Source organism: Delphinus delphis, chromosome 15 (genome assembly GCF_949987515.2).
Source record: "Delphinus delphis chromosome 15, mDelDel1.2, whole genome shotgun sequence".
Classification (NCBI taxonomy): Eukaryota; Metazoa; Chordata; class Mammalia; order Artiodactyla; family Delphinidae; genus Delphinus; species Delphinus delphis.
Window position 1 is genome coordinate 56,341,057 of NC_082697.1, and position 23,810 is coordinate 56,364,866.

A 23,810-nucleotide genomic window follows, 5' to 3' on the forward strand; every position below is an offset into this window, starting at 1 on the left:
CCCTGCATTGGCAGGCGGATTCTTAACCACTGCGCCACCAGGGAAGTCCCTAATTGCAAGCTTTCTATGTGCTTCACACGATTTCTTTCATTCATCATTCATACAACAAATCTTTATTGAGCATCTACTATGTCCCGGGCACTGTGCTGGGTACTGGGGAGAGAGCTGTGAACAAAATCAGTGAGGTTCCCGCCCTCACAGAGCTGAAGTTTTAGGGATAACAGACACTGATCAAGTAAACTAAACAGGAACTGGACAATTCCAGGCAGAGGTAAGTGCTGGCAAAATTGGCAGTCCAGTGGTTAAGACTCCACTCTCCCAGTGCAGGGGGCACGGGTTCGATCCCTGGTCAAGGAATTAAGATCCTGCATGCAACACCAAAAAATAATAAATAAATAAATAACAATGAACCAGGTGGCCTGGTAGAGGGTGGCTGGTTCCTCTCGCCCGGGGGTCCATGGCAGCCCTCCATGAGGAAGTAGCGTATGAGCTGAGTTTGACGATGAGACATGGGATATCTCAGGAAAGAGCCCTCCAGGCGGCAGGAGCTGCAAGGCCGGGGGTGGGTGGTGGGAGGGGGGCAGGATGGAAGGAACAGAAAGTAGGCATGTGTGAAGGATCAGCCAGCAAGTAAAACTGTCTTCTTGAATTTTCCTAACACTCTTAGCAGGAAGTTTTATTATTATTATTATTATTATTATTATTATTATCATTGTTATTGTTGTTGTTATACCCATTTTACAGAGGAGGAAACTGAGGCCCAGCGTCACACAGCTGGGAGTGACAGAGCCCATGCTTTAACCACCTTCTTCCTCTTCCATGCCAGGCCTTATTTAGGGGATGCAAAGGTTTAAAACAAATAGGGCTTCCCTGGTGGCGCAGTGGTTGGGAGTCTGCCTGCCAATGCAGGGGACACGGGTTCGAGCCCTGGTCTGGGAAGATCCCATATGCCACGGAATAACTGGGCCCGTGAGCCACAATTACTGAGCCTGCGCGTCTGGAGCCTGTGCTCCGCAACAAGAGAGACCACAATAGTGAGAGGCCCGCGCACCGCGATGAAGAGTGGCCCGCGCTTGCCGCAGCTAGAGGAAGCCCTCGCACAGAAATGAAGACCCAACACGGCCAAAAATAAAAACAAAAAAACCAAACAAATAACAACAACAAAGCAGTCCTCCAGGAGCCCTGAGCCTCGCAGAGAACTGATCCTCATGGAAGAGGCCCAGGAGGAGCCCAGCCAGGCCTCATGGCTCTCCCATGGGGTCCCGCATCTGGGTGCGGAGGGACTAGGGTCTAACCGGGAGGCGTGCCCTTGGGCTGGCCTCAAGCCCTCTCTCAGGCCTCCTCAGTCCTTGCAGCCTGGCCTGAGGAGGACAGGTGGGACAGGAGTCCTCAGCCCCAGGGCGGTGTGAAGGCACCAGGCCAGCCCTAAAGGGACAATGGCAGGGGCGGCCCTGCTCCCCGGTCCCCACTGCGCTAGATGATGACCTGTCTGTCCAGCAGAGCCTGGAGGGAGGAAGTGAGACGGACTCGCGCAGCCTGATGCTGCCCCCTGGTGGCGATGGACGGGATGGTCGGAGCCCGCGAGCATCGCCCATCTCCCTCCTTCATTCTCCCTCAGAGTGTCCCAGTTCAGATGCGCCAGCCGGGGTCCAAACCCTGCGTTAAGGGGACCAACGTCCTCAAAAATCCCCGGAGAACGAGGCAGTCGCCAACCTTATCCCAAGATGTATAACCTCAAGTCTATACAAAGCCCCCTAGTCCTGGGGTGTGAAATCGGGAGGATTTTAAGCCAAATGGGGTGGGCTGTGATGGGTGAATCACGCAGCTCATTCATTCATTCATTCATTCACGCAGTCAATCTATATTAGTGGAGCACCTCCTCCATAGCGGGTTGGGAGATGCAGCAGGACAGGAAGCAGGCATCAAACCTCAGACAGCAATGCACATAGGGATGTAGACACTGTCCAAAGGAGATGGGGTGCAGGGGACAGAGTGAGAAGAGGGGGTGAGGCGACACGTCATCATGTGGAGGCAAAAATGACTAGCAGGAACGCCAAGCTGGCTGTTTCAAGACTCTCAGGTGTGGACGCCTTGGAATTGGTAAAAGAGCTGCAGCGACAGGAGGTCAGAGGGTCCGTGAAGGAGGAGGTGGTGCTGGAGCGAGGCCCTGACCACAGAAGAGGCATCTTTTCTTTCCATGAAGACAAGATCTCTGTGGGAATCAGGAAAGGCCTTCCTCAATATGCTTCTTTTCCATCAGCTGAAAAACGGTTGCAACAATTCACAAATCTAACACATCTCTGATGTAAGTGGCCCTTGGATGCCAGGCACACCTGCCTTCATGCCCAGATTCTCTGCCTTTGCAGGTGTCACCTCTACTTTTACCACATCTCACAGCTTGACCTGTTTCAGAACTTCAAATAACTAGGCTCATAGGAGATGTACAGTCAGGCTTCTTTGGCTCAGAATCATTTTTTGAGACGTGTGCATCTGGCTGAGTACACCAATAGTTCATTCTTTTCATCGCTGTGCAGAATTCCTTGGTACAAATAATGTACACGATATGATGATCCACCCACGTGCTGACAAATATTTGGGTTGTTTCTAGATTTTGGCTATTATGACTCAAGCTACTGTGAATTTTCTCATACAGGTCTTTTTCTGAACATATGTTTTTATTTCTCCTGGGTAAAAACCTGGGAGTGGAGTTGCTGGCCCCAGGTGGGTGGATGTTTGCCTTTAGGAGAAACTGCCAGTCTTCATAAATGATGAACAATTTTACACTCACACCAGCAATGTAGGAGGTTCTAGTTGTTCTATATGCTTGTCAACACTTGGGGTTGTCTGTTTTTTAAAATTTAACCAGTGGAGGGACTTCCCTGGTGATTCAGTGGTTAAGACTCCATGCTTCCACTGAAGGGGGCACAGGTTTGATCCCTGGTTGGGGAACTAAGATTCTGCATGCCACATGGCCAAAAATAAATAAATAAATAAAGACTCCACTTCCCACCAACATATTTATAAATAAAAACAGAACAGAGAAAACCATAATTCAAAAAAAACACATGCACCCCAGTGTTCATAGCAGCACTGTTTACAATACCCAGGACAGGGAAGCAACCTAAACGTCCATTAGCAGAGGAATGGATAAAGAAGATGTGTACATACATACAATGGAATATTACTCAGCCATAAAAAGGAATGAAATTGGGTCATTTGTAGAGATGTGAATGGACCTAGAGAGTGTCATACAGAGTGAAGTAAGTCAGAAAGAGAAAAACAAATATTGTATAATAAAGCATATAAGTGGAATCTAGAAAAATGGTATAGATGATCTTATATGAAAAGCGGAAATAGAGACACAGACGTAGAGAACAAATGTATGGATACCAAGGGGGAAAGGGGTGGGGTGGGAGGAATTGGGAGACTGGTATTGACATATATACATTATTGATACTATGTATAAAATAGACAACTGATGGGAACATACCGTATAGCTCAGGGAACTCTACGTAATGCACTGTGGTAACCTAAATGGGAGGGAAGTCCAAAAGGAAGGGGATACCTGTATGTGTATGGCTGATCCATTTTGTTGTGCAGTGGAGGCTAACACAACATTGTAAAGCAACCATACGCCAATAAAAATTTTAAAAAAAATCTAAAGAGATATAACCAAATGCAATGCATGAACCTTGGTTGAATTTTAAATTGGAGGAAAATCATATGAGACATTTTTGTTAAAAATGGGGGAACTTGACTTCATATATTAGATGGTATTATGGGATTATTGTCAGATTTCTTAGGTGTGATAACAGTATTGTGGTTATATAGTAAAATGTCCATTTAGGTGATGCATACAGAAATAAAGAACAAAATATCATAACGTATATGACTTTAAAATTGTTTAGCAAAAAGAGAGAGAGAGAGCTTCCCTGGTGGTGCAGTGGTTGAGAGTCCGCCTGCCGATGCAGGGGACACGGGTTCGTGCCCCGGTCTGGGAAGATCCCACATGCCGCGGAGCCGCTCGTCCCGTACGCCATGGCCACTGAGCCTGCGCGTCCGGAGCCTGTGCTCCGCAACGGGAGAGGCCACAACAGTGAGAGGCCCGCGTACTGCAAAAAAAAAAAAAAAAAAAAAAAAAAGTTCTTCGTCCTATGTCCAAGTTTCTGAACATTTGTGAGTTTTTAAAATAAAATTTGAGGGAAAAAAAAGAATAAAATTATTGGAAACTTTCTTTAAAGTTGGCTCATTATATTTTTTGTCCTGAAACTATCTGGTAAATCTAATTTAAATGCAATTTTATTTAATGACTAGTGTTGACATTATGATTGATCACTCATTTACTTAATTAGCACTTGACTTTAGGTACCCAAAATGTCCAATTTGCACACTGATATTTTTTCAATTAAATAAAATTATGTTTCGGGAAGAAAAATAATAAAAATAAAATAACATTTAACCAACGGTAACTATGATTTTTGTGTTTCCTAGATGAATAGCGATGCTGAGCATCTTTTCATATGCATGTCGGCCATTTCTATATTTTCTTTTGTGAAGTGTCTGTTCAGGTCTTTTGCCCACTTTTAAGATTGTGAGGTTTTTTTAAAAAATTATTCAATTGAAGGAGTTCTTTTATATTCTGTATCCCTGTCCTTTGGACTTTAAATATTTTCTTCCACTCTGTAGCTTGCCTTTTTATTGTATCTAGAGATGGTATCTGTTAAGAAGCAGGTGCTTTGATGAAGTAGTCTTTCAAGTTTTTCTTTTATAGCTTGTGGTTTGTGCCTTGTGTCACGTAAGAAATCTTGACACATGATCACATTTGTTAGTTTTCGGTTGCTTTCCGTTTTTTGGTGTTGCTTTTTTCTTTTTGATGTACTTCCTTTTTAGTTAGTAAAAATAATGATACGGTTCCAAAGTCAAACCTATAAACAAGGTATAGTTAGGACCTGCTTCCACTCTCAACATTAACCATTTTAGTTCCTAAATAATCCTTCTTTTATTTCTTCTTGGAAATTATTTATCTCCCTCCCCGTTTCCTGACATTAAAAGTAGGGCTATATAGGGACTTCCCTGGTGGTCCAGTGGTTAGGACTCCTCACGCCCACTGCAGGGACCCGGGTTCGATCCCTGGTCAGGGATCTTACAAGCCACACGGCAAGGCCAAAAAAAAAAAAAAAAAAAAAAAGTAGTACTATATATACATATACACACATATCTTCTTGTTTGTTATTGGACAGTATATCCAAAAAGAGACTGTTCCATAGTAATATATGGAGATTTTCCTCTTTTTTCCTTTTTTCCCCTTCTTTCCTCCCTTTATTTTTGGTAGCTGCAGAGTCACTATATGGATGGACATTTGGGTTATTTCTCGTTTTTTGTTGCTGCCTTGTGCCTACCTCACCTGATATTTTTGCTAGTCTACCTTTAGGATGGATTTCTAGAAATGGTATGGCAGGGTCAAACGGTCCCCCATCTGTAACTCTGCTAGGTATCACCAAATCCCCCTTCTAGTGCTTGTATAGGAAAGCCTGTTCCCGCCCAGACTTGCCATAACTTTTGGTTTCTGCCAATCTGATAGGAGCAGGGCTATCTTGGACTATCTTGGATGTTCCCCAGTGTCTGCAGGCGTAATGAGAAGCCATGAAGTATACAGGTTAAGCGCACAGACCTCACTTCGTGCCTTTGTTCGCACAAACCCTGGCTTTGCCCTTCCTGGCTGTGACCCCAGGTGTAGCACGGAGCCAGCCCCAGCGTGGAGGCTGCCCTCTACAGTCGGGATCATCTCTTCTGGCTGTTTCAGGCCACCGATCATTTCACAATAAAAATGCTGGCTTTACTCCCTGGGCCGAACCGATTACCTGGGTTATGGCATTTGATCCCATAACAGTCCTATAAGGCAGCTATCGTATCCCCATTTTACAGGTAGGGAAGCCAGGGGATGGAGGGTTAGAAAGAGTTAGGGCTTTGCCCAAACTCACAGCTAAACAAGCAGGAGAGGCAGCTGGACTTGTGAGGCAACACATAAACTCGCACATGTGTGTACCTGCATGTCCATGTGTGCATACACGCCTGTGTGTTTATCCACACACCTGTGTGCATGTACTCATATACATGTGTATGTACGTACCTGTATCTCTGTGTATATACGCGTGTATACATATACAGTTAAGTCCCTACATACGAACGAGTTCCGTTGCGAGAGCATGTTTGTAAGTCCAGTTTGTTCGTAAGTCCAACGAAGTTAGCCTAGGTACCTAACACAATCGGCTATATAGTACTGTACTGTAATAGGTTTATAATACTTTTTTTTTTTTTTGCGGTACGTGGGCCTTTCACTGTTGTGGCCTCTCCCGTTGCGAAGCACAGGCTCCGGATGCGCAGGCTCAGCGGCCATGGCTCACGGGCCCAGCCGCTCCGCGGCATGTGGGATCTTCCCGGACCGGGGCACGAACCCATGTCCCCTGCATCGGTAGGCGGACTCTCAACCACTGCGCCACCAGGGAAGCCTGGGACCAGACTTTTAACGTGGGGTCCCTTTGAGGCCATTTGTGGCTCCTGCTTCCCTCCCCTGTTCTGCGTTCCAGTCACCCACAACCAAGAGTGGCCCGTTCACCTATTCACCCATGTGTCCAGCCTCTTCCCCTGGCCTCTGGAAGGCCCTGCCTGCCCCCTTCTCTCTCCACCTATTCCTTCCAGCCCCATCTCTCACTCCTGGGTCTCTGTCACTTTCCCCAGGCCCTGGTGCCCCCAGGGCCTGGCGGGGACAGGTCAGTTTATGGGAGCTGGGATGGGGGAGCAAATCTCAAATCTCTGTGCCCAATTCCCAACAAGAGGTTTAATCCTTAAAATTCCTTCATGGCTACAGCACAGTAGCTTTTCTGTACTGCAAAGGCCGCTGTGCAGGAATTTGGCAAATGCAGGAATTTTGGCACTAGCTGCAGGACAGGAAGCCTCGGTTTCCACATCCAAACAGGGACCCATCTTAACAAGATTTTTAGGACTTAAAAGGATTTTTAGGATTTAAAAGGCCCCAAGTTGCAGGACAGGAATAGAGACGCAGATGTAGAGAATGGACTTGAGGATATGGGGAGGGGGAAGGGTAAGCTGTGACAAAGTGAGAGAGTAGCATGGACATATATACACTACCAAACATAAAATAGGTAGCTAGTGGGAAGCAGCCGCATAGCACAGGGAGATCAGCTTCGTGCTTTGTGACCACAGAGGGGTGGGATAGGGAGGGTGGGAGGGAGACGCAAGAGGGAGGAGATATGGGGATATATGTATTTGTATAGCTGATTCACTTTGTTATAAAGCAGAAACTAACACACCATCGTAAAGCAATTATACTCCAATAAAGATGTTAAAAAAAAAAGGCCCCAATTTGGCTTCTGAGCATGATCCCTCCTGGGTACCATGTGGTCTGCCTGGGGGTGAGGCTGGGCACAGGATGGGCTAAAGGGCACACGAAGGGATTTTTTTTTTTTTAATAATTTTTATCATGGGGCATTTCCCCCTGCTGTCTTTATCTTTAAAAAATTTTTTTTTTCCTTTGGCCGTGCCGCAGCTTATGGGAGCCTGGAGTCCTAACCACTGGACCGCCAAGGAATTCCCCAAAGGAATTTTTTTTACTTTGCAAAATATAACAAATATTATTCCCTCATCTTTTCAATGAAAAGGAATTTCCTAGAGAAGGGGCAGAGAAGTGGGAGAATTAAGAGGCAGAGAAGAAAGAGTATGGCACTGACCTACATTTTATTCACTAAACCGTGGCAGCTGCTTCTCTGTTTTGCTTAGCGCCACCCGGGAGGGCAGTACGGAAGCCGAGGCCTGAGAGATGCCTGGTCTGCATCCAGTAACTGGATGGGCAGCCGGAAACTAGGGTCGGCCTGCCCGGCAGCCTTCAGGTGGTCAGCCCTGCTGCTGCGACAGCGCTGGCAGGGTGTGTCCCACCAGCTGGGGGAAAGGACCAGTCCGGGGACAGATTTCTCCAGATCTGAATGTCAGCCCCCAGAAGATGCCAGCAGCTGCCCCTCCACCCTGCCCCCATCCCCAGAGATGCGCCAGAGAACCGAGTGGGGCACTGACTCCCGAGGGGTGGCACTAGCTGCAGGACGGGAAGCCTTGGTTTCCACATCCAAACAGGGACCCACCTTAAGATTTTTAGGGTTAGAAGATGAAGCGTCTGACATAAACTAGGCATCCTGGGAACCAACTTCTCATTTGTAATAAATCCGAAGGGGGCTCCAAGTGGACCCGTGTCGACAAGGCAGGGGGCCACCCATCTAGGTCCCAAGTGTACTGATGGAAAGGGAGGTCAGGCGGGCCCACTGGCCACCACTCCCCAGAGGACGAGGTCTTGACCTGGGACTTGGCCAATCTGCAGTTTGGAGGACCACAGCCCTGCAGAGGCACCCAGGCCAGGCGGGCGACGGTCATGGGGCCTGGATGGCCCTGCCAGAACCGGAACAGGACCCGGACACGCCTGCAGAGCTCCAGCCCGGAGTCTGATTCTGCGCCTGCCAGGCTACTTGACGGGTTTGACCTGGATTCCCAGAGAGGTCCACAGGCAGGAATATTCAGTGGCATGGCAAACGCAGTGCTGCCTGTGTGGGTGGTGTCCTGGGCCCTCCTCTACCGGCCTTTGTTCACCGTGGTCCATGCGCCGTCCACGAGGTCCGGCCCAGCTCCCCAGCAGCCCTCTGCGAGCCCACAAAGCCATCTCAGGCCACTCTGACTTAGACTGCCCAGCGTCAGGAGAGACACTTGCCAACGTTTAAAAAAAATCCCGATTTTTGGCTTCTCTTGAAAACTGCGACGGTCCAGCTGCACAGGTCCCTGGTTCGGCAGATGTCGGGCTGTCCCCTTGGCCCGGCCCGTCCAGTTCCCATCATCCCAGGGCCTCCTCCTTCACTGCCTTGTACAACTTGACCTAAACCACCATTCCCATTTTGTAGCCTTGACGTCTGAGGCCTTGGTTCTGGGTCCCGAGACCTCACTGTAGACTCAGGCTGGGGCGCGTGGGACCGCAGCGCCATTCTCTGAGGCTTCCCCACGCTTCTGCTCTGTCTGCACCAACCTCTGGGGCTGGCCAGGAGGGCCCAGGGCTCCGGGGGAGATGGCCACCCTGTCCCCCTCTCCCGTAGTTCTCATCTCAAAGTGGGGGGCCCCTCCTTCCAGCAGGGAGGCCGGCTCGAATACCTGGAAAGAGGGAGCAGTGAATGTGGGTCTCAAAGGCAGCTCTGCAGTCAGCAGAGGCCCCGAGAGCCCAGCCTGACAGATTAACTCAGAATCCCTGTCCTGGTCACTCGGGGTGGCCCGGATGCCTCACTGCCAGCCGCATGTGGGGTGCTCATCGGCGACAGCCACTACAGGACCACTGCCCGCCTGACCTGAGCCACAGAACAGCTCCGCCGCGCCCCCTCCAGGAGTGGACTGGGGGGTGTGATACGGCTGCAGGCAGGGTGCTGGGGACACCTCCCGCTGTTTCCAGCCTGGAGCAAGGCTGGGCAGGGTGGCCAGAGGCGAGGAGGCGTCACAAGGCCGGGAGGGCACACAGGGGCCTGGCCGGACTGTCACACTCTACCACCTGCCCACCTGTGAAGGGGTGAAACGAACCAGCCCCCCAGCAGCAGCCCTGACCCTCTGAGGCACTGGGTCTGAACGGACGAGGGCGCCTCCTCTGTACCGGTGGGAAGGGGGCAGGATTCGGCTTCAGGGGGGCTGAGTGTGGGTTCTCTCCCAACATCTTATGACGAACTCAGAACATCCATCATACTGGGCAGGATCATGCTGTGAACACCCATCCCTGGATCTATCCATCAACAACGGTGCCTGCCCGTCGGGTGGGTCAGTGGCCCTTTAAAGCTGCGATGAGCTGCAATTCTGTGTCTGAACAGCTCAGCCGGCGGGGGGCCTGGGTTCCAGGCCTCACAGAGTGAGCGTTTTATGTATCATATATTAACTCGACAGCTCGAGGGAGCTGATCACTGTAAAGACACACAAAGCGAGGGAAATGTGGTTGGAACGCCTGAGCCACATGTGGCAACTTAAAATTCAATCAGTGAAAACTCACTCTCTCTGCTACTTTAGCCACGTTTCAGGTGCTCAGCGGACACCTGGGGCTCGCGGCTCCCTCACTGGGCAGGGCCGACGGAGGACCCTCCACCCCAACGGCGGACATTCTATCGGGCAGTGAGCGGTCAGAACAAAAAGGCCGAGAGTGGCAAAAATGCCACAGCACCACCCACCCCCAAACGGGGATCTACGGCTCCGTCTTGACATCTGAAATGTATGTTTGCAAATGCAGTTTGCTCTTACTTTCTAAAATGAGACCGTTTCTCCCAGCTTGCTGTTGCCAGTACAGTCATGACGAACCCAAGCCCCTCTTCAACGTTACCCTGTGGTTCTAGGGGCCTGAGGGGAAGACACACCAGTCTCAGGGTCCAGAGCGAGCCGTGTGAAAGGCGGTCCTCTTCAGGTTGCACCCCTCCCACCACCCCCATCAGCTTTATGAACTCGGACTCAAGGCCGTAAGTGGGAGGGAATGGAAGAGTAAATCGCACGCGCTACCTGCTGACCGTCCACGTTATGAAAAGGCCTTTGGGGAAAGCCATTTAGTAACTCGACAATAAGTTTCCGTGACTTAAGACTATAATCAACCCTGAGCCAAAACCTAAAAGAAATCAATACTTTAATGTTCAAAGTCGAGCACCCGGAGAATGACTTTCCGCAGGAGGGTGGGGCGGGTGGCGCTATGGTCACCGTGGGCACCTGGGCAGGAAGTACCCGCCAGGTGGTGAGCAGCCCAGGGACACAGTGCGCCAGGCGCGGGATGCAAGGCCACCTCCCCTGGGCCACGCCTTCCACCATTTCAGTATTTCTGGTCATCTTATTGTACTTGGTTCCTGCCCGGAAAAACTTTTTCTTAAGCTTAAATGGGATGAGTCAGAGGCAAAAACAACCCCCCCCCCCCCGAAAACCTCGTTATAAAGGAATAGGTTCCCCAGGCCTATTTGCAGGGAGAGCAGAAATCTCCCTCAACTTCCACGTCACTCACTGAGTTATAATTTTTATAGAAAATTTTATTCAACATACAACATTTTCCAGCAAAAAGGCAATATACAGGAAGAGTCGGTGTACACTGCTGCTACAGAAACAAACGAAAAATACTGGAAAAGGATGAAAAATAAGTGTCATCTGCTGATTCTATTTTACTGCACTCAAAACTAGACACGCAGCTGGCGTCAGCTCCAAAGGAAAAGGCCGGACTGAAAGAAAACTACACACAATGAATATCAACATCAGTGAAAGTCACTTAGATTCACCCAACAAAATGCCACCTCCTCCCAGTGGTAAATTGTACATGTTCATTCATTAAATATACAATTTCAATTTTCCTTTTTTTTTCTTTTTTATTTAGCTTTTTTATACAAAGTCAACAGCTTGCTAACACCAGTGGGCATGCCCTCTTTGCTAAAAGGCCCTCCTTTCTTGGTTCCGCCTGTTCCGTTTTAAGGAGACAAGTCTATTTATAATTTTTTCACCTGCTCGAATGAACTCTTGAGATCGTTAGGTTTGCCGAGAGGCAGCATAGTACACCTTAATTGTATTGAACAGCGTTTTCAATTTAATAAAAAGACCCCCGAAGTGTCTGTCAGGCCTGTATTCAGTGCATCCACTCTGCAAACGGGCTGCAGGACAGCGGTGGCTGACGGAAGGGAGACGAGTTTATTAAAAAGACCCAGGCAGCTGGGGAGACCGAGGAAGGGGCGACAATACACGAGTGAAGGAAAGAGCGCTATTTATTAGGTTGTGAGTTTCTCTGTTTCGCCTTTACAGATGCACAAAAGGTCATTGAAAAGTATAATTGAGGGAAAGACGTCAGACGAGCCTAAACAGAAGACTTACTAGCTGTGGGGCTGGCGGCCGGGCCCCGGAGCGGGGACAGCCGAGCCTGTCCAGCGCCGCGCCGCACCCACCGGCTGTTCCCCGACACGCTGACAGCGCCTTGCATCGTGGTTACCATAAAATAACTCTCATTGGCATCCAAGCTTTATAAAAACACCTTCATTTTGCTCAAAAAGGGCAATCAATAGATACAGAGAAGCCAAACTGAACAGCCTCAACAAAATAAAATTAACACCAGCAGCAAATCCTCTTGCTGAAGACTTGGGACAGTGCTCGCGCACCAGAGTTCTTGGCTGTTGTTAAAGGGCACACCCACCACGGTCCGCCTCGCCCACCCGCCAGGGGAGGAAGTCAGTTATGGATTTTAATCGCCTTTTCCAGGTATGTGTAGCGACTCCTCTTTGGGGCTTTGTTGAAGTGGTCGAGCCCTAGCCAAGGCCGAGGATGAGACATGTTACCTGGCAGGGAGAGAAAGCAACTGAGACCACAGAGCCCAGGCTTGGGCCCCTGGAGCGAGTGCACCCCACCCCCAACTGAGGTCTCAGGGCTCCCAAGGGCGGCACCGTCTCCCCTGGGACCTTAGTTTTTTCGGCCATTGTGTGATGCCTGCCAAGTTCATCAGTTACAGGGTGCCGTTCCTCCCTGTTCTACAGATAAGGAAAACAAGGCCCAATCTCCCAGCTGGAGAAATACAAGGGCCGCCACTCGAACCCAGGGCTGCCGGCCTCCCGGCCACTTACTACTTGCTTCTTCCCTGTGGGAGGGCTCTTACCAGGCTGAGGTTCAAAGTCTTTCAAGTTTACTTCATACTCATCTTCATTTATGTACTGGTGTCGGCCCATCATCACAATGGCAAATTTAAACTGAGAGACAAAAATCGAAAACGCCATTCATTCCAAATACTAGCAAAACTCACACCTCTGGCAAAAAAAGTCAAGACTTTAGCATCCCGCCCGACAAATTACTTGCAAGTACCCAAGAAGCGCGTACCTTTTCAAACTCCTTTTCCTGGATGTCTAGCAGACTCTGAATCCGCTTCATCACTTCTCTGAAATGCTCGCCCTGCGACGACAAAGGGCGCATGTGCTCACAAAGCTCATGCCCTCCTGTGCTGCCGCCTCAGGGAAGGAGCCCCACTGAGCAACGCTAACCCAGAGCGCGAGGGCCCAGGTCCCGACCCGAGACACTCAGTCTCTTAGCAGAAGGACGCCTCACCTGGTGTATCCTCAGCAAGAAGGGGATCCCGAATGTCCCAAACACCTCTTTGTGGAAATGTGCCACTGTGATCAGCATCTCATTTTCCTTATCTATGTCTACCTGGTCCAAAGGTATTTCCTGGGGACACAGGTTTTTAACACAAGGGGTTGAGAAACTCAGTTAATGCAAACACAGCGCCACATTTTACTTCTTAATTCCGACTCACGCCTCCAACAAGGGAAGCGAGGTCAGATTTTTGCCAAAATGTCATGTTTGGGGCTTGTCAGAATAATTAAGAGTTTAGAGCCACGAGAAATAGCTAAGCTTAAAAGAAAACTCTGGGGACTTCCCTGGTGGCACAGTGGTTAAGAATCCACCTGCCAATGCAGGGGACACCGGTTAGAGCCCTGGCCCGGGAAGATCCCACATGCCACGGAGCAACTAAGCCCGCATGCCACAACTATTGAAGCCTGTGCGCCTACAGCCCATGCTCTGCAACAAGAGAAGCCACCGCAATGAGAAGCCCGCGCATCGCAACAAAGAGTAGCCCCTACTCGCAACCAGAGAAAGCCCGCACGCAGCAACAAAGACCCAACGCAGCCAAAAATAAAAATAAATAAATTTATGTATTTAAAAAAAAAAAAAAAAGAATCCACCTGCCCATGCAGGGGACATGGGTTCTATCCCTGGTCCAGGAAGATCCCACATGCTGTGGAGCAACCAAGCCTGTGAGCTGCAACTACTGAGCCTGTGCTCTAGAGCCCATGAGCCACAACTACTGAGCCTGCGCGCCTAGAGCCCGTGCTCCACAACAAGAGAAGCCACCGCAATGAGAAGCCCGCGCACCGCAACGAAGACCCAACGCGGCCAAAAATAAATAAATATTTTAAAAAAGAAAACTTTTTAAAAAAAAAACTATTTATTTGGCTACATTAGGTTTCTGTTGCGTCACGTGGGATCCTTAGTTGTGGCATGTGGGATCTAGTTTCCTGACCAGGGATTGAACCCGGGCCCCCTGCATTGGGAAGGCAGACCCTTAGCCACCAGACCACCTGGGGAGTCCCAAAACTCCGGGTTTTAAGAGACCAAATAATGAGTTGTTCCAGTTACTGTGGAAATCTCAGCAGTTTTAAAATCAACAGGGACCCAGTTTCTGACTAGATGTGCTTGATGATCCATACTTAAAATTAATTTCTAAGGACAAATAAGTGAGCTATCTGGAGTAGTAGAGAGTAGAAGGGTGGCTGCCGGAAGCTGGGGCGAGAGTCTCAGCGGAGCAGATGGATGGCGGTGAGGAATGTCCAACAACATGAATGTGCTCACACTACTGAACAGTACATTTTAGGTTAGGTCTATTTTATCATAATAAAACATTCAATTTTTCAAAATCTGGCAGAATTACATTAACCTCAGGGGTCACTTCATCTACCGGCACACAAACAAAACGACAGCCACTGCCAGGAGCCGCCGTGCTGCCTGAATAAGCTGCGGGCGGCCGCCCCACCTGCCGGGGCTCAGGAGCCCTTCCTCCCTGGTGCAGCCAGAGGGACGCTCACCTCTATTCGAAACGTTCGACTTGTCGCAGGAGATAAACATTCTAGGAGTTCGTCTTCTTGATGCACACCAATAATTTTGTAGCTTACGATTTCTAGCAGCCTGTGCAAAACAAAGAAGAATGTGAACTATATACATTCATGTAAAAAAAACTCTCTAGGGGCTTCCCTGGTGGCGCAGTGGTTGAGAGTCCGCCTGCCGATGCAGGGGACACGGGTTCGTGCCCCGCTCTAGGAAGATCCCACGTGCTGCAGAGCAGCTGGGCCCGTGAGCCACAGCTGCTGAGCCTGCGTGTCCAGAGCCTGTGCTCCGCAACGGGAGAGGCCACAACAGTGAGAGGCCCACGTACCGCAAAAAAAAAAAAAAAAACTTTCTAGAAAACTATTCGTCCGTCATTTTATTACAAAGCTACGAAGATTCGCTTGTCTTCTTATGAAGATTTGAAATGTCAAAAGCAGGTATCCTTGGGGAGCAGACAGAACACTGGCCAGGGACACCCTCGGAGCGTGTGTAAATCTTTCTTGCTATGGTTCCAAACTGGGCAGGGCTTGTGATATGTTTCTCACTCTTTAGATAACAAAGGCCTCATTCTTTTATTAATTTTGTAAAGAAAACATTCCGGGAACCAAAGAGCCCCAAAGGTTGTTCCATCCTGCGAGCCGAGTGTAAGACAAGGTGATGAGACCAGCACCTGACACTCTGAAATAAAAACTGAACATCAAATCTGGGCTTCTTTCTGCGGCTTGAACGCTGGCGAAACAGATGAGAAGTGACCAGATTTCTCAGACACAGTCAAGGCCCACGTTTTCCAGCTTCAGCTGATCAGTCTGCTTGAATCACTCTTCCTCTGCTTGACTTTTCTACCTGAATCTCCCTTTTGCACTACTGCTAATTAATATCCAGAGACACAGGGAGGGAAGATGGGCAAAAGAAAAGGATTAAATGTGAAGTATTTATATAAAGTGTTGCAAAGTATGGGCTGAAAGGTGAGCATGGCAACTACTGGGGGGGGGGGGGGGCACTGCGCAAGTACAGGGCTGGGCCAGGGCTGCCCCTGCCTCCACCTTCAGGATTTGGGAAATACTCGCCTAAGTTTCCCTGATGCCTTCTCGCCGAGTTCCACAGCCTTTTTACATTCCTCTAACAGGTCCCGGACACACCCGTGCTTGTCTGGATATAGTGTTATTTCCTAAGAAACGACAAGATGAAGGCTATACAGGAAACAAGACACACGCAGGGCCTGCTTGGGCCCATCCCCGCCGACCATCACTCAGACCACCTGTCCAAGGCTGGCAGCCGCCCCACACCGCAGGGAGTCTAAGAAATGCCATTTTGAGGCAAAAAGCTCGCCATTCACAGGACAGCTTCTCAGGAATTTCTCCCCCCGGAAAGGTCACTAAGAGGCTGTCCAATTCTCAGCATGGTGAGACAGAGGACAAGGACCAGGGTGGACTGTGTCATTTCAGCCTGACAGCTGCACACGGGTGACAACATGGATGGCACATGTCCCAGATTTCCTCTCAATACCGGTAGAGCTAGAAAGGTGAACGACTTGGGTGTCTGAGTAGGTACAGACTTTCCAGAAGAACCACTTAATGTGAGGCTGTGTCGTCTGCAAAGGGCCCAGCGGAGCTGCCACCGGCTCCAAGGCCAAGCAGCAAGGTCCCAATCAGTCGGAAAGGGTCTCCCTGACACTGTCACTCTGCCTGAAGCCTCAGAGGTGGCGGCAGGGGCTGGGTGGACAGAGCTCCTCCCCCCACCGGGGTTCTCGAGCCGAGCCGCTAACACACGCTACCGCTTAGGGAGCTTTCTTTGGTGGTTTTAGTTTTCAGGGTCTGGAGAAGAGATACAATACACAAGATGCAATAAAAATAAAGACTCACACCATAGAAAAGACTCACCTCTTCCCTAAATTGGCTGTTTAACCATATACACTTAAAACTTCGCCTGTTCTCAAAGTCCGTGATTTTCATCTTAAGCTATTAAGAAAAGAGAGACTCATTTTAGATTCGCTTCCACAGAAACCCGAGCCTTCTCCTTATTACCCACGGTTACATTAATTTGGACTCATACCTGCTGATAGTAAAGTTTCTTAGGTTGTCTAGGCTTGAAGAACTGTAGAAGATCTCTTAAAGTACCTTCATAATTATGTCTAAGAGGATTACCTGGGCCATCCCTATAACTACACAAGAAAACAGCATATAAATAAAAGACTTGTTTATTTGCCTAAAACAAATATCCGTGAGTGAGCATAAAAGCAAACCTCTGGCCTGACACCTAGACTTGAAATTTGGACTCTGACTACTCCTGTCCCCAGGTCCTAAGTCCCTGCGTCTGTCACACCTGAACACTCTCTGCAAGGGTGACACGGCACACAGAAGCCGGGCCGGGCCAGGCCCAGCCGGACACACATGGGAGGGAGGTGTGTGGATGAGGTCTCTAAAGTAAGCCTGGCTTTAGATGAGGCTGCCAATTATTTTGACATCTTGGGGTAGCGTGGTCAAGATGTAAGTGGTGACAATTCTATATCTGAAACTAAGCAAGAAATGGCATGTCAGGTGAGGTGGCAGCTACTTATTACATTAGTTCGGAGATGTCTGGATGAACTATGGGACACATGCAGTCAAGACCAAACACGGGGCATCTGTGAGTGTGGCTCACCCTTGAGACTTGAAGAATTGGAGCAGCATCGGGTCGGTGTTGAGCCTCTGAGCAACTGTCTTTGCCACCTGGGGAGGGAGGGCCAGAGTCAGGGAGCAAGGTTCACATCCGGTGAACAAACTGAAACTTGCTGATACACTTTATCACTGTTCATTTGCTGAGTGCTCTTAAAGAAACCTGTTATAAGCAGCCTGAATTTAAATGCCCCGGAAATTTACCATCTAACAGGAATAAACTATATTCCTTAGTATATCACCACAGGAACAGCGTATCTGAGGAAGAAAACCTTTTAAAGTGTTTTTCACTTTCATTGGGGAGGTCTGTCTGTAGATTTATTTCCTGAAGGCTTTTTTTTAATGGTTCACACTTGGCATGTTATAACTGAAGCAAAGCTGCTGTTAAAACTATGATCTCTGAAACCAACTTATGCCAGGGGTCAAGAGGATTTCGAAGAGCAAGAAGACAGGGCAGTGGGTGGGGGTAGGCGAGTGAGGGGAAAAGAGCTTCTGATCCCTCGGCAACATCAACACCAACCCACTTGCATCAAGAACTTCCTCAGACAGTGGACTGCAACCCCTCCTCCAGAACCAAACCCATTACACAGCCTCATCAGCAAGCTTTTTAAAAAAGAACTTGGTCTCTCTGGTGTGGAATCTGACGGGAAAAGAGCATTTTATCAAATACCTGAAAATAATTCATTCTATTTGATAATGTAACCACAAATCCAGGATCATTGGGGATTGTTTTATCACAGAAAATCACATCGACACGGTGGTAGAGATCTCTGAAATATTCCTTTGCAGTGGGTAATTCACTGTTATCATTTTCGGGGTCATCCCTGGGGGGAAAAACACAGACAATCAAAGTCCAGGCCAGGGTTCAGGCATCATCTCCCAAGTAACAGTGACGCTGAGCAGTGTGGATCTAAACTCAGGCTAGCATTTTCCGACGCTGGGAGCCTGCCCGGCTACCAGGCAAAGGCGATCGTGGACAGAAGTGTGCGCTGAGCCACGCACAGGGCTGGCTGCTTTCCGTTCCTGATCTCGCTCCCGAAACAGAACAGTGCCCTCTCGTTCCGCAGACAAGGGAAAGGACTCAGGATGCACTGCGGGGCCCACCCTGCTGGCTCTGCTGAGTCTACTCCCCAACCGGGACTTGATAGGTTATCACTTCCCTGCGAAGGTTGCAGGATCGGGTCGCCGCTAAACCTAAAATGTTTACTGCCTGGCCCTTAAACGAGAGGTCTGCCACCCCTGCTCTTGGCCACCGGGCCCTGCAGCCTCCCTATGGTCAGTGTTCAGGGCTGCCCTGCCCTGGCAAAACGGCTTCAAGAGCAAGGAAAGGGCCGAGTGCGTCATCAGGCTGCCTTCAGACTGCACACCTGCCAGCTTCCACGCAGACAGATTAAAGTGATTACCCAAGTAGGTGCATTCTAAGAATTTCATGTTTTCAAGGAAAGAAAACAATCTTGCTCTTCCCTAAAGACCTTTGCCCTCCTGCTACTAGTTGTCATGCTCGCTGTAGACATTTTTGGGAAATAAAAGCATTCAGTGAGGAAAATGCTTGCCACCCCTAATTCCAAAACCCAGAGAAGGCCAACTGCTGTCAACATTCTGTCAATGTCAAACAAAACGTGACTCAGGGTCTAGAGAATCATTTCCTGGTTCTAGGACTTCTGATTTTAGTACAAAGAGAGAACTTCAAGAAGTACGTACTTCTGAAACACTATAATGTCACCATCCATTAGCTCATCGAGGGCTTTATCAAGAGACACGTCATAGTCCTGAATTCTCTCTGTTAAATTCGGTTTAACTTCCTACAGTAAAAGAAAGGACATGGTTACAACGCAACGTCTGTCCAATGTTTAATACGGCCACACACTGTATGTATTTTCTCTATACCCAATTCCAACAGCCCTACAATTTTAAATAAAGAGTACGAAATACTAGTAATAAGGATATAATAATCACTGACGCTAAAGAGGGAAACATCAGAAATGTACAGAGAGGATTCTGACTCAAGATCACCTGAGGCCCCATTTAGCTGTGGTCTTGACACAACAAATGCAGGGCTAGCAAAACAGGCAGAAGTCGTCCTCCCCAAACCACTAACCATGTGCTGATTACAGAAAAATAAGGATCCAAACCTCATAGAGGATAAGACTAGTATCTTGGATAAATCCTGCTCTGTCACACATAACTGGCAGCAAGTCACCTAGGTTCAAGAAAAATGAAGAATTCAAAGCTGTGATACACTGAGACTTTGGCAAAATCAACTCAGAAGGTGAGTGCTGCCAGACTTACGTATTTTACAGGATATTGGTGTGTAGATATGCCCACAGTAATTCAAGCTCCGTGTTTTGGGATCGTACATCTTCAAAAATAACATCACATCATCTACAAGGTTAAATAAACAGGCTTTGTTAGGATCTTCTGGTCAGTGCAATGTTAACAAATAGCAACTGAAACGACAACTTAGGGCACCTAAAAGTTACTGTGTGCAATGAAGTTTGTTAAGAGGCTGATCCTAGGTCTGAGGCATCATTTCTAACCTCAAACCCATGGGGAACACTGCATTTGAAGCAGGAAAGATGAGAATGAGTGCAGAGAATTTAGGAAACCTAGTTTTAAGACCTGGTCCTCACTAGCAGTGTTTTACCATCGAAGTATCGCTAAAGGTTGTGTCTGAGTCTTTGCCGGGGAAGTGACCACTTGAAGTAATACAAATAAGCAATCTTGGACCTACCTGTTTTGTAAATAAAGTTGCGCTGGAAGACAGTTCTTTTACCTAATCTCTGTAGCTGCTTAGTAGCTACAATAGCAGACAGAGGCGGTATGGCCCACAAAGCATGAAATATTGACTATCTGGCCCTTGACAGCAACCCCTGCTCTACACCATCTGTCAAGTATACACAAGACCAGCGTGATTAGAAAAATGTGGAATGTGCTGGACTCCACGCTGCTGCCACCTTCTCACCTGCCAGGACGCTACAACCCACAGTCGGTCTGATTTGACTTCATCAAGAAGCCTTGAACACGGTGGATGTTTCGCGAGCATTTTGGGGGATTAACAAGATTTCTTTGCAAGGGAAGAACACTTAACCCTGTGTGTTTAGAACGACACTCCGGGAATAAAACTCCACTCTCTGGAGGTGCTGGGCTGGGGGAGGAGGCACTCACGATCTTTATCAAACTTGGGTAACGTTGCTCCACTAGCAGCCAGCTCCGGATCAACTGTTTCCAGGAATATTGTCCAAGGGTTTTCATTATCACTGAGTTCAATCATCTATTCCCAAAAGAGATGCTGGGCTTAGAAGATTTTAATGGCTAAGTGAGAGTGAAAAACTATATTCAAGTAGAAGACAAGATCCAACTCTATGTAACTGGACCGAGGGGAATACCGCAGGGCACACAGTGCCTGCCGCGCACACCCAGACCAGACCAGACCGCCACACTCACCGTCTTGCTGCCGTCGGCCTCGTTATCCAGCATGGCCGGTCGTTTGGTGCCATTGCTCCTCGCCTGCATGGGCCACAGTCGAATCTGATCTTGAGGAAATCCCTGGAAATCATTACAGTTAAATTAGTTGAAGCAAAATCAGCTTGTATTTTAATTCAACATCAAGGAAATGATTCTATGATTATAAGGGGAAAAAAATCATGATTACAGCTCTCCCTGCTGGTATGGGCAACAGTGACCTGGCCTTCGGGATCTCTGGTGTCCCGGAAGTTCAAGCCCATTTTACCAAGGGGGAGGCGGGCGGAGGAGGGGGAAATTAGGGGAGATGCCAGAGGGCACAACCCGGAAGGGAAGGAACTCTGGTCCCAAGCTCACTCTCAGGTGGTGTCTGGACACAGTGCCTGCCTCCAAGGGCAGGATCCTCCAGGGTCCAGTTATGAAAAAGGAGAGAGAACTATCAACAGGAGGACGGGCGCTCACCATGGTCTGAGAGAGGTTCTGGACAAACTCAGCAAGCGAGGAGTTTTTCAACACTTTGAACACAGTGTATTTCACTTTTTCTTCATCGTACATATCATTTCCTTGATGGCCACAAAACTGGTCCTCTGCAACAATCTGCAAATAGGGATGAAAATGCAGAATGGAGTTTACACCACTAACACACACAAGAGAACCAGGTCAGGCTGATCGAAACCAAGGTTCAAATGCTAAAACTAAAAACAACTAGCGTTGGGCTTCCCTGGTGGCGCAGCGGCTGAGATCCGCCTGCCGATGCAGCGGACGCAGGTTTGTGCCCCGGTCCGGGAAGATCCCACATGCTGCGGAGCGGCTGGGCCCGTGAGCCGTGGCCGCTGAGCCTGCACGTCCGGAGCCTGTGCTCCGCAACAGGAGAGGCCACAACAACAGTAAGAGGCCCGCGTACCGCAAAACAAAACAGACAAAAGAACAACTAGTCTTTTGCTTTGATGAACCTTCTACAGAAGACCCAAGCAGAAAAGCACCAAAATGACCAAGAACTAAATCAGGTACGAATATTTGGAAACCCTACATATTTCCATGCAGCCATTCTAAACTCATCCATAAACATCAACTAGAAATCCATCTGGATGGTGATCCCCAAATATGATAAAGCCAGGATGCACATGTACCTTTTTCTCCAGGTAGTCTACTTGTTTGTTAAAACAAATGCCTGTTTCCTAACTGCAACTAAATCATGAACCAAAACCACCTGGCAGTTCACCCCCCACCCCCCCAGCTGCCAGAGCTCTCCCTGCCAGGCCTCATCTGGGTTCTGCTCACCCTTCCTTCTCTGGTCCCCTGCATGCTTTATAAACACTAAGACACCGCTGCTCTGGCAGCCTGAGTCCTCTCACATCTAAGCCCATATCCTGAACTGGAAAGAACATTCCCAAAGGTCAGGGAACTGGCCTGCAGTTCCTCAGTCGCACGCTCAGGGGGCTGCCCAGACACGTCGCCGACGCCCTGGCCCGTGAAGCAGCTTCGCGCCTGCCCAGAGGCTGACCTGCACTTGCATGTAGAGATGGGCTTCCTGCCGCTCCTTCCGCTTCTGAGCCTCGATCCTTTTCTCTTCTTGTAATCGTTCCACCAACTGCTGAGGGATATCATGGTCGGTGACAGCTTGTAAAACCTCACCTGCAGGACAAATGCATCTTCCTTCACCTCTGTGCACGTCATCGCAAATAAAGCCACCCTTCAAAGTAAAATTACTTGGCACCCTGGGTCCACATCCAAACCCGCAACCCCGATCCAGCTGCTTCCAGATGATGCTGTAAGGCAGCATAAGCAGGCAAATGTCTGGACAGGTGGCTCTAGCTTAGGTCCACTGTAACGTGGTATAAAATGCCCCAGCGGGCGAGACTCAGGGCCCAGCCGCGAGCTTGGCACAGCCAGGGCACGACACACCCGCTGCACTCACTGAGCTTCGACTCCCGGATGTAAACCAGCATGTAGGCGTTGGTGCAGTGCCGCACGGAGAGGTCGTCGTCGTGGCCCCCGTAGTTGTGCTCGATGGCCTCCTCTTTCGTACACCTGGACACCACGTCATCGTCAAACTTACACCACTGCAACGGGGAGCAGCAGAGATACGGCACTTTGAGGAGCACACAAAGTAAAAGGCAGCATTCTCCGAAAACACATGACCTGCCTCAGGTGACCCTCACAAAACTCTCCAGCACTTCTGCCGTCCTCATCCCACATTCTGGAGAAATTGCTAATATCCGTCCATGGGCAATTTCTGTAATGTACTCAAATATCCTAAGCCTCAGCTTAGGCTCCATCTCTGTCCACTGTGGATGGAGTCGTTTTAAATGGCACTAATCCTACAGTTACAGGTTCCGCATCTGGTGCCATGAGGGTCCCGCCTTCAAATCCCCTCGGCATGAGCTGGACGGGCTCCACCTTGGCTCTGTTCCTCACTGGCCCTGTGGCCCTGGACACAGACCCCAAGACCCTCATCTGCTCCTCCTGGTGAAGATCACGTGATGGGATCCACGTGAACCAGGCAAAGACCGCGCATTACATCGCACGGGTAATGGGGCACGTGCAATAACACACAACCAATGCGGGCCCGTGAGTGCGGGCCACAGATGATTATTCTAAGTGGAAACTAAGTGCCTCATGTTAGATGTAAAGGGATCCTATAAGGTCCAACGTTCAATACTAATAACAAGATGTATATATCAAGTACAATCATAATTTACCATCCACCTTTAAAAGTATCAGGAACATAGAGGCACAGAGGCCAAGAAGGGATCCTTCACTATCAAGGCCAAGTCTGAAGCTGAGCGTCACTGAATCCCCTACACAGCATCACGTCCACCCTCCCCAGCACTTACTTTGCCATCCCCTTTAGGGTTTAGATAAACCACATAATGTCCACCATGATTATCTCCACTATGAACCAGGACTGCATGAAGAATATAATTTGCAGGGTCTTTAGGATCCGTTTTTTGCAAAAATTCATCAAGTGGTAGCTGTTCGGGGAACTCAAACCTATTTAAAATAAAAACA

At 48.9% G+C, this 23,810-nt stretch overlaps 1 protein-coding gene across 2 annotated transcripts in view; it reads right to left on the bottom strand.

The window, feature by feature from the left end:
* Positions 1–11,049: 11,049 nt before the first annotated feature.
* The window catches only part of USP7 (ubiquitin specific peptidase 7), a 57,221-nt gene continuing 44,460 nt past the window's right edge, over positions 11,050–23,810 (bottom strand). For both annotated transcript variants that reach the window (XM_060031727.1, XM_060031728.1), the window contains exons 13-31: positions 23,636–23,792; positions 22,717–22,861; positions 22,303–22,433; positions 21,261–21,395; positions 20,781–20,882; positions 20,502–20,607; positions 19,626–19,718; positions 19,469–19,536; positions 19,038–19,138; positions 18,007–18,160; positions 17,323–17,390; positions 16,735–16,843; positions 16,563–16,640; positions 15,750–15,850; positions 14,664–14,763; positions 13,126–13,245; positions 12,901–12,972; positions 12,683–12,773; positions 11,050–12,368 (exon numbers count right to left, since the gene is read on the bottom strand). In XM_060031727.1, the coding sequence (XP_059887710.1) occupies positions 12,262–12,368; positions 12,683–12,773; positions 12,901–12,972; positions 13,126–13,245; positions 14,664–14,763; positions 15,750–15,850; positions 16,563–16,640; positions 16,735–16,843; positions 17,323–17,390; positions 18,007–18,160; positions 19,038–19,138; positions 19,469–19,536; positions 19,626–19,718; positions 20,502–20,607; positions 20,781–20,882; positions 21,261–21,395; positions 22,303–22,433; positions 22,717–22,861; positions 23,636–23,792 (2,038 nt within the window). In that variant the 3' untranslated portion in view covers positions 11,050–12,261. The remainder of the gene's footprint in view (positions 12,369–12,682; positions 12,774–12,900; positions 12,973–13,125; positions 13,246–14,663; positions 14,764–15,749; positions 15,851–16,562; positions 16,641–16,734; positions 16,844–17,322; positions 17,391–18,006; positions 18,161–19,037; positions 19,139–19,468; positions 19,537–19,625; positions 19,719–20,501; positions 20,608–20,780; positions 20,883–21,260; positions 21,396–22,302; positions 22,434–22,716; positions 22,862–23,635; positions 23,793–23,810) is intronic.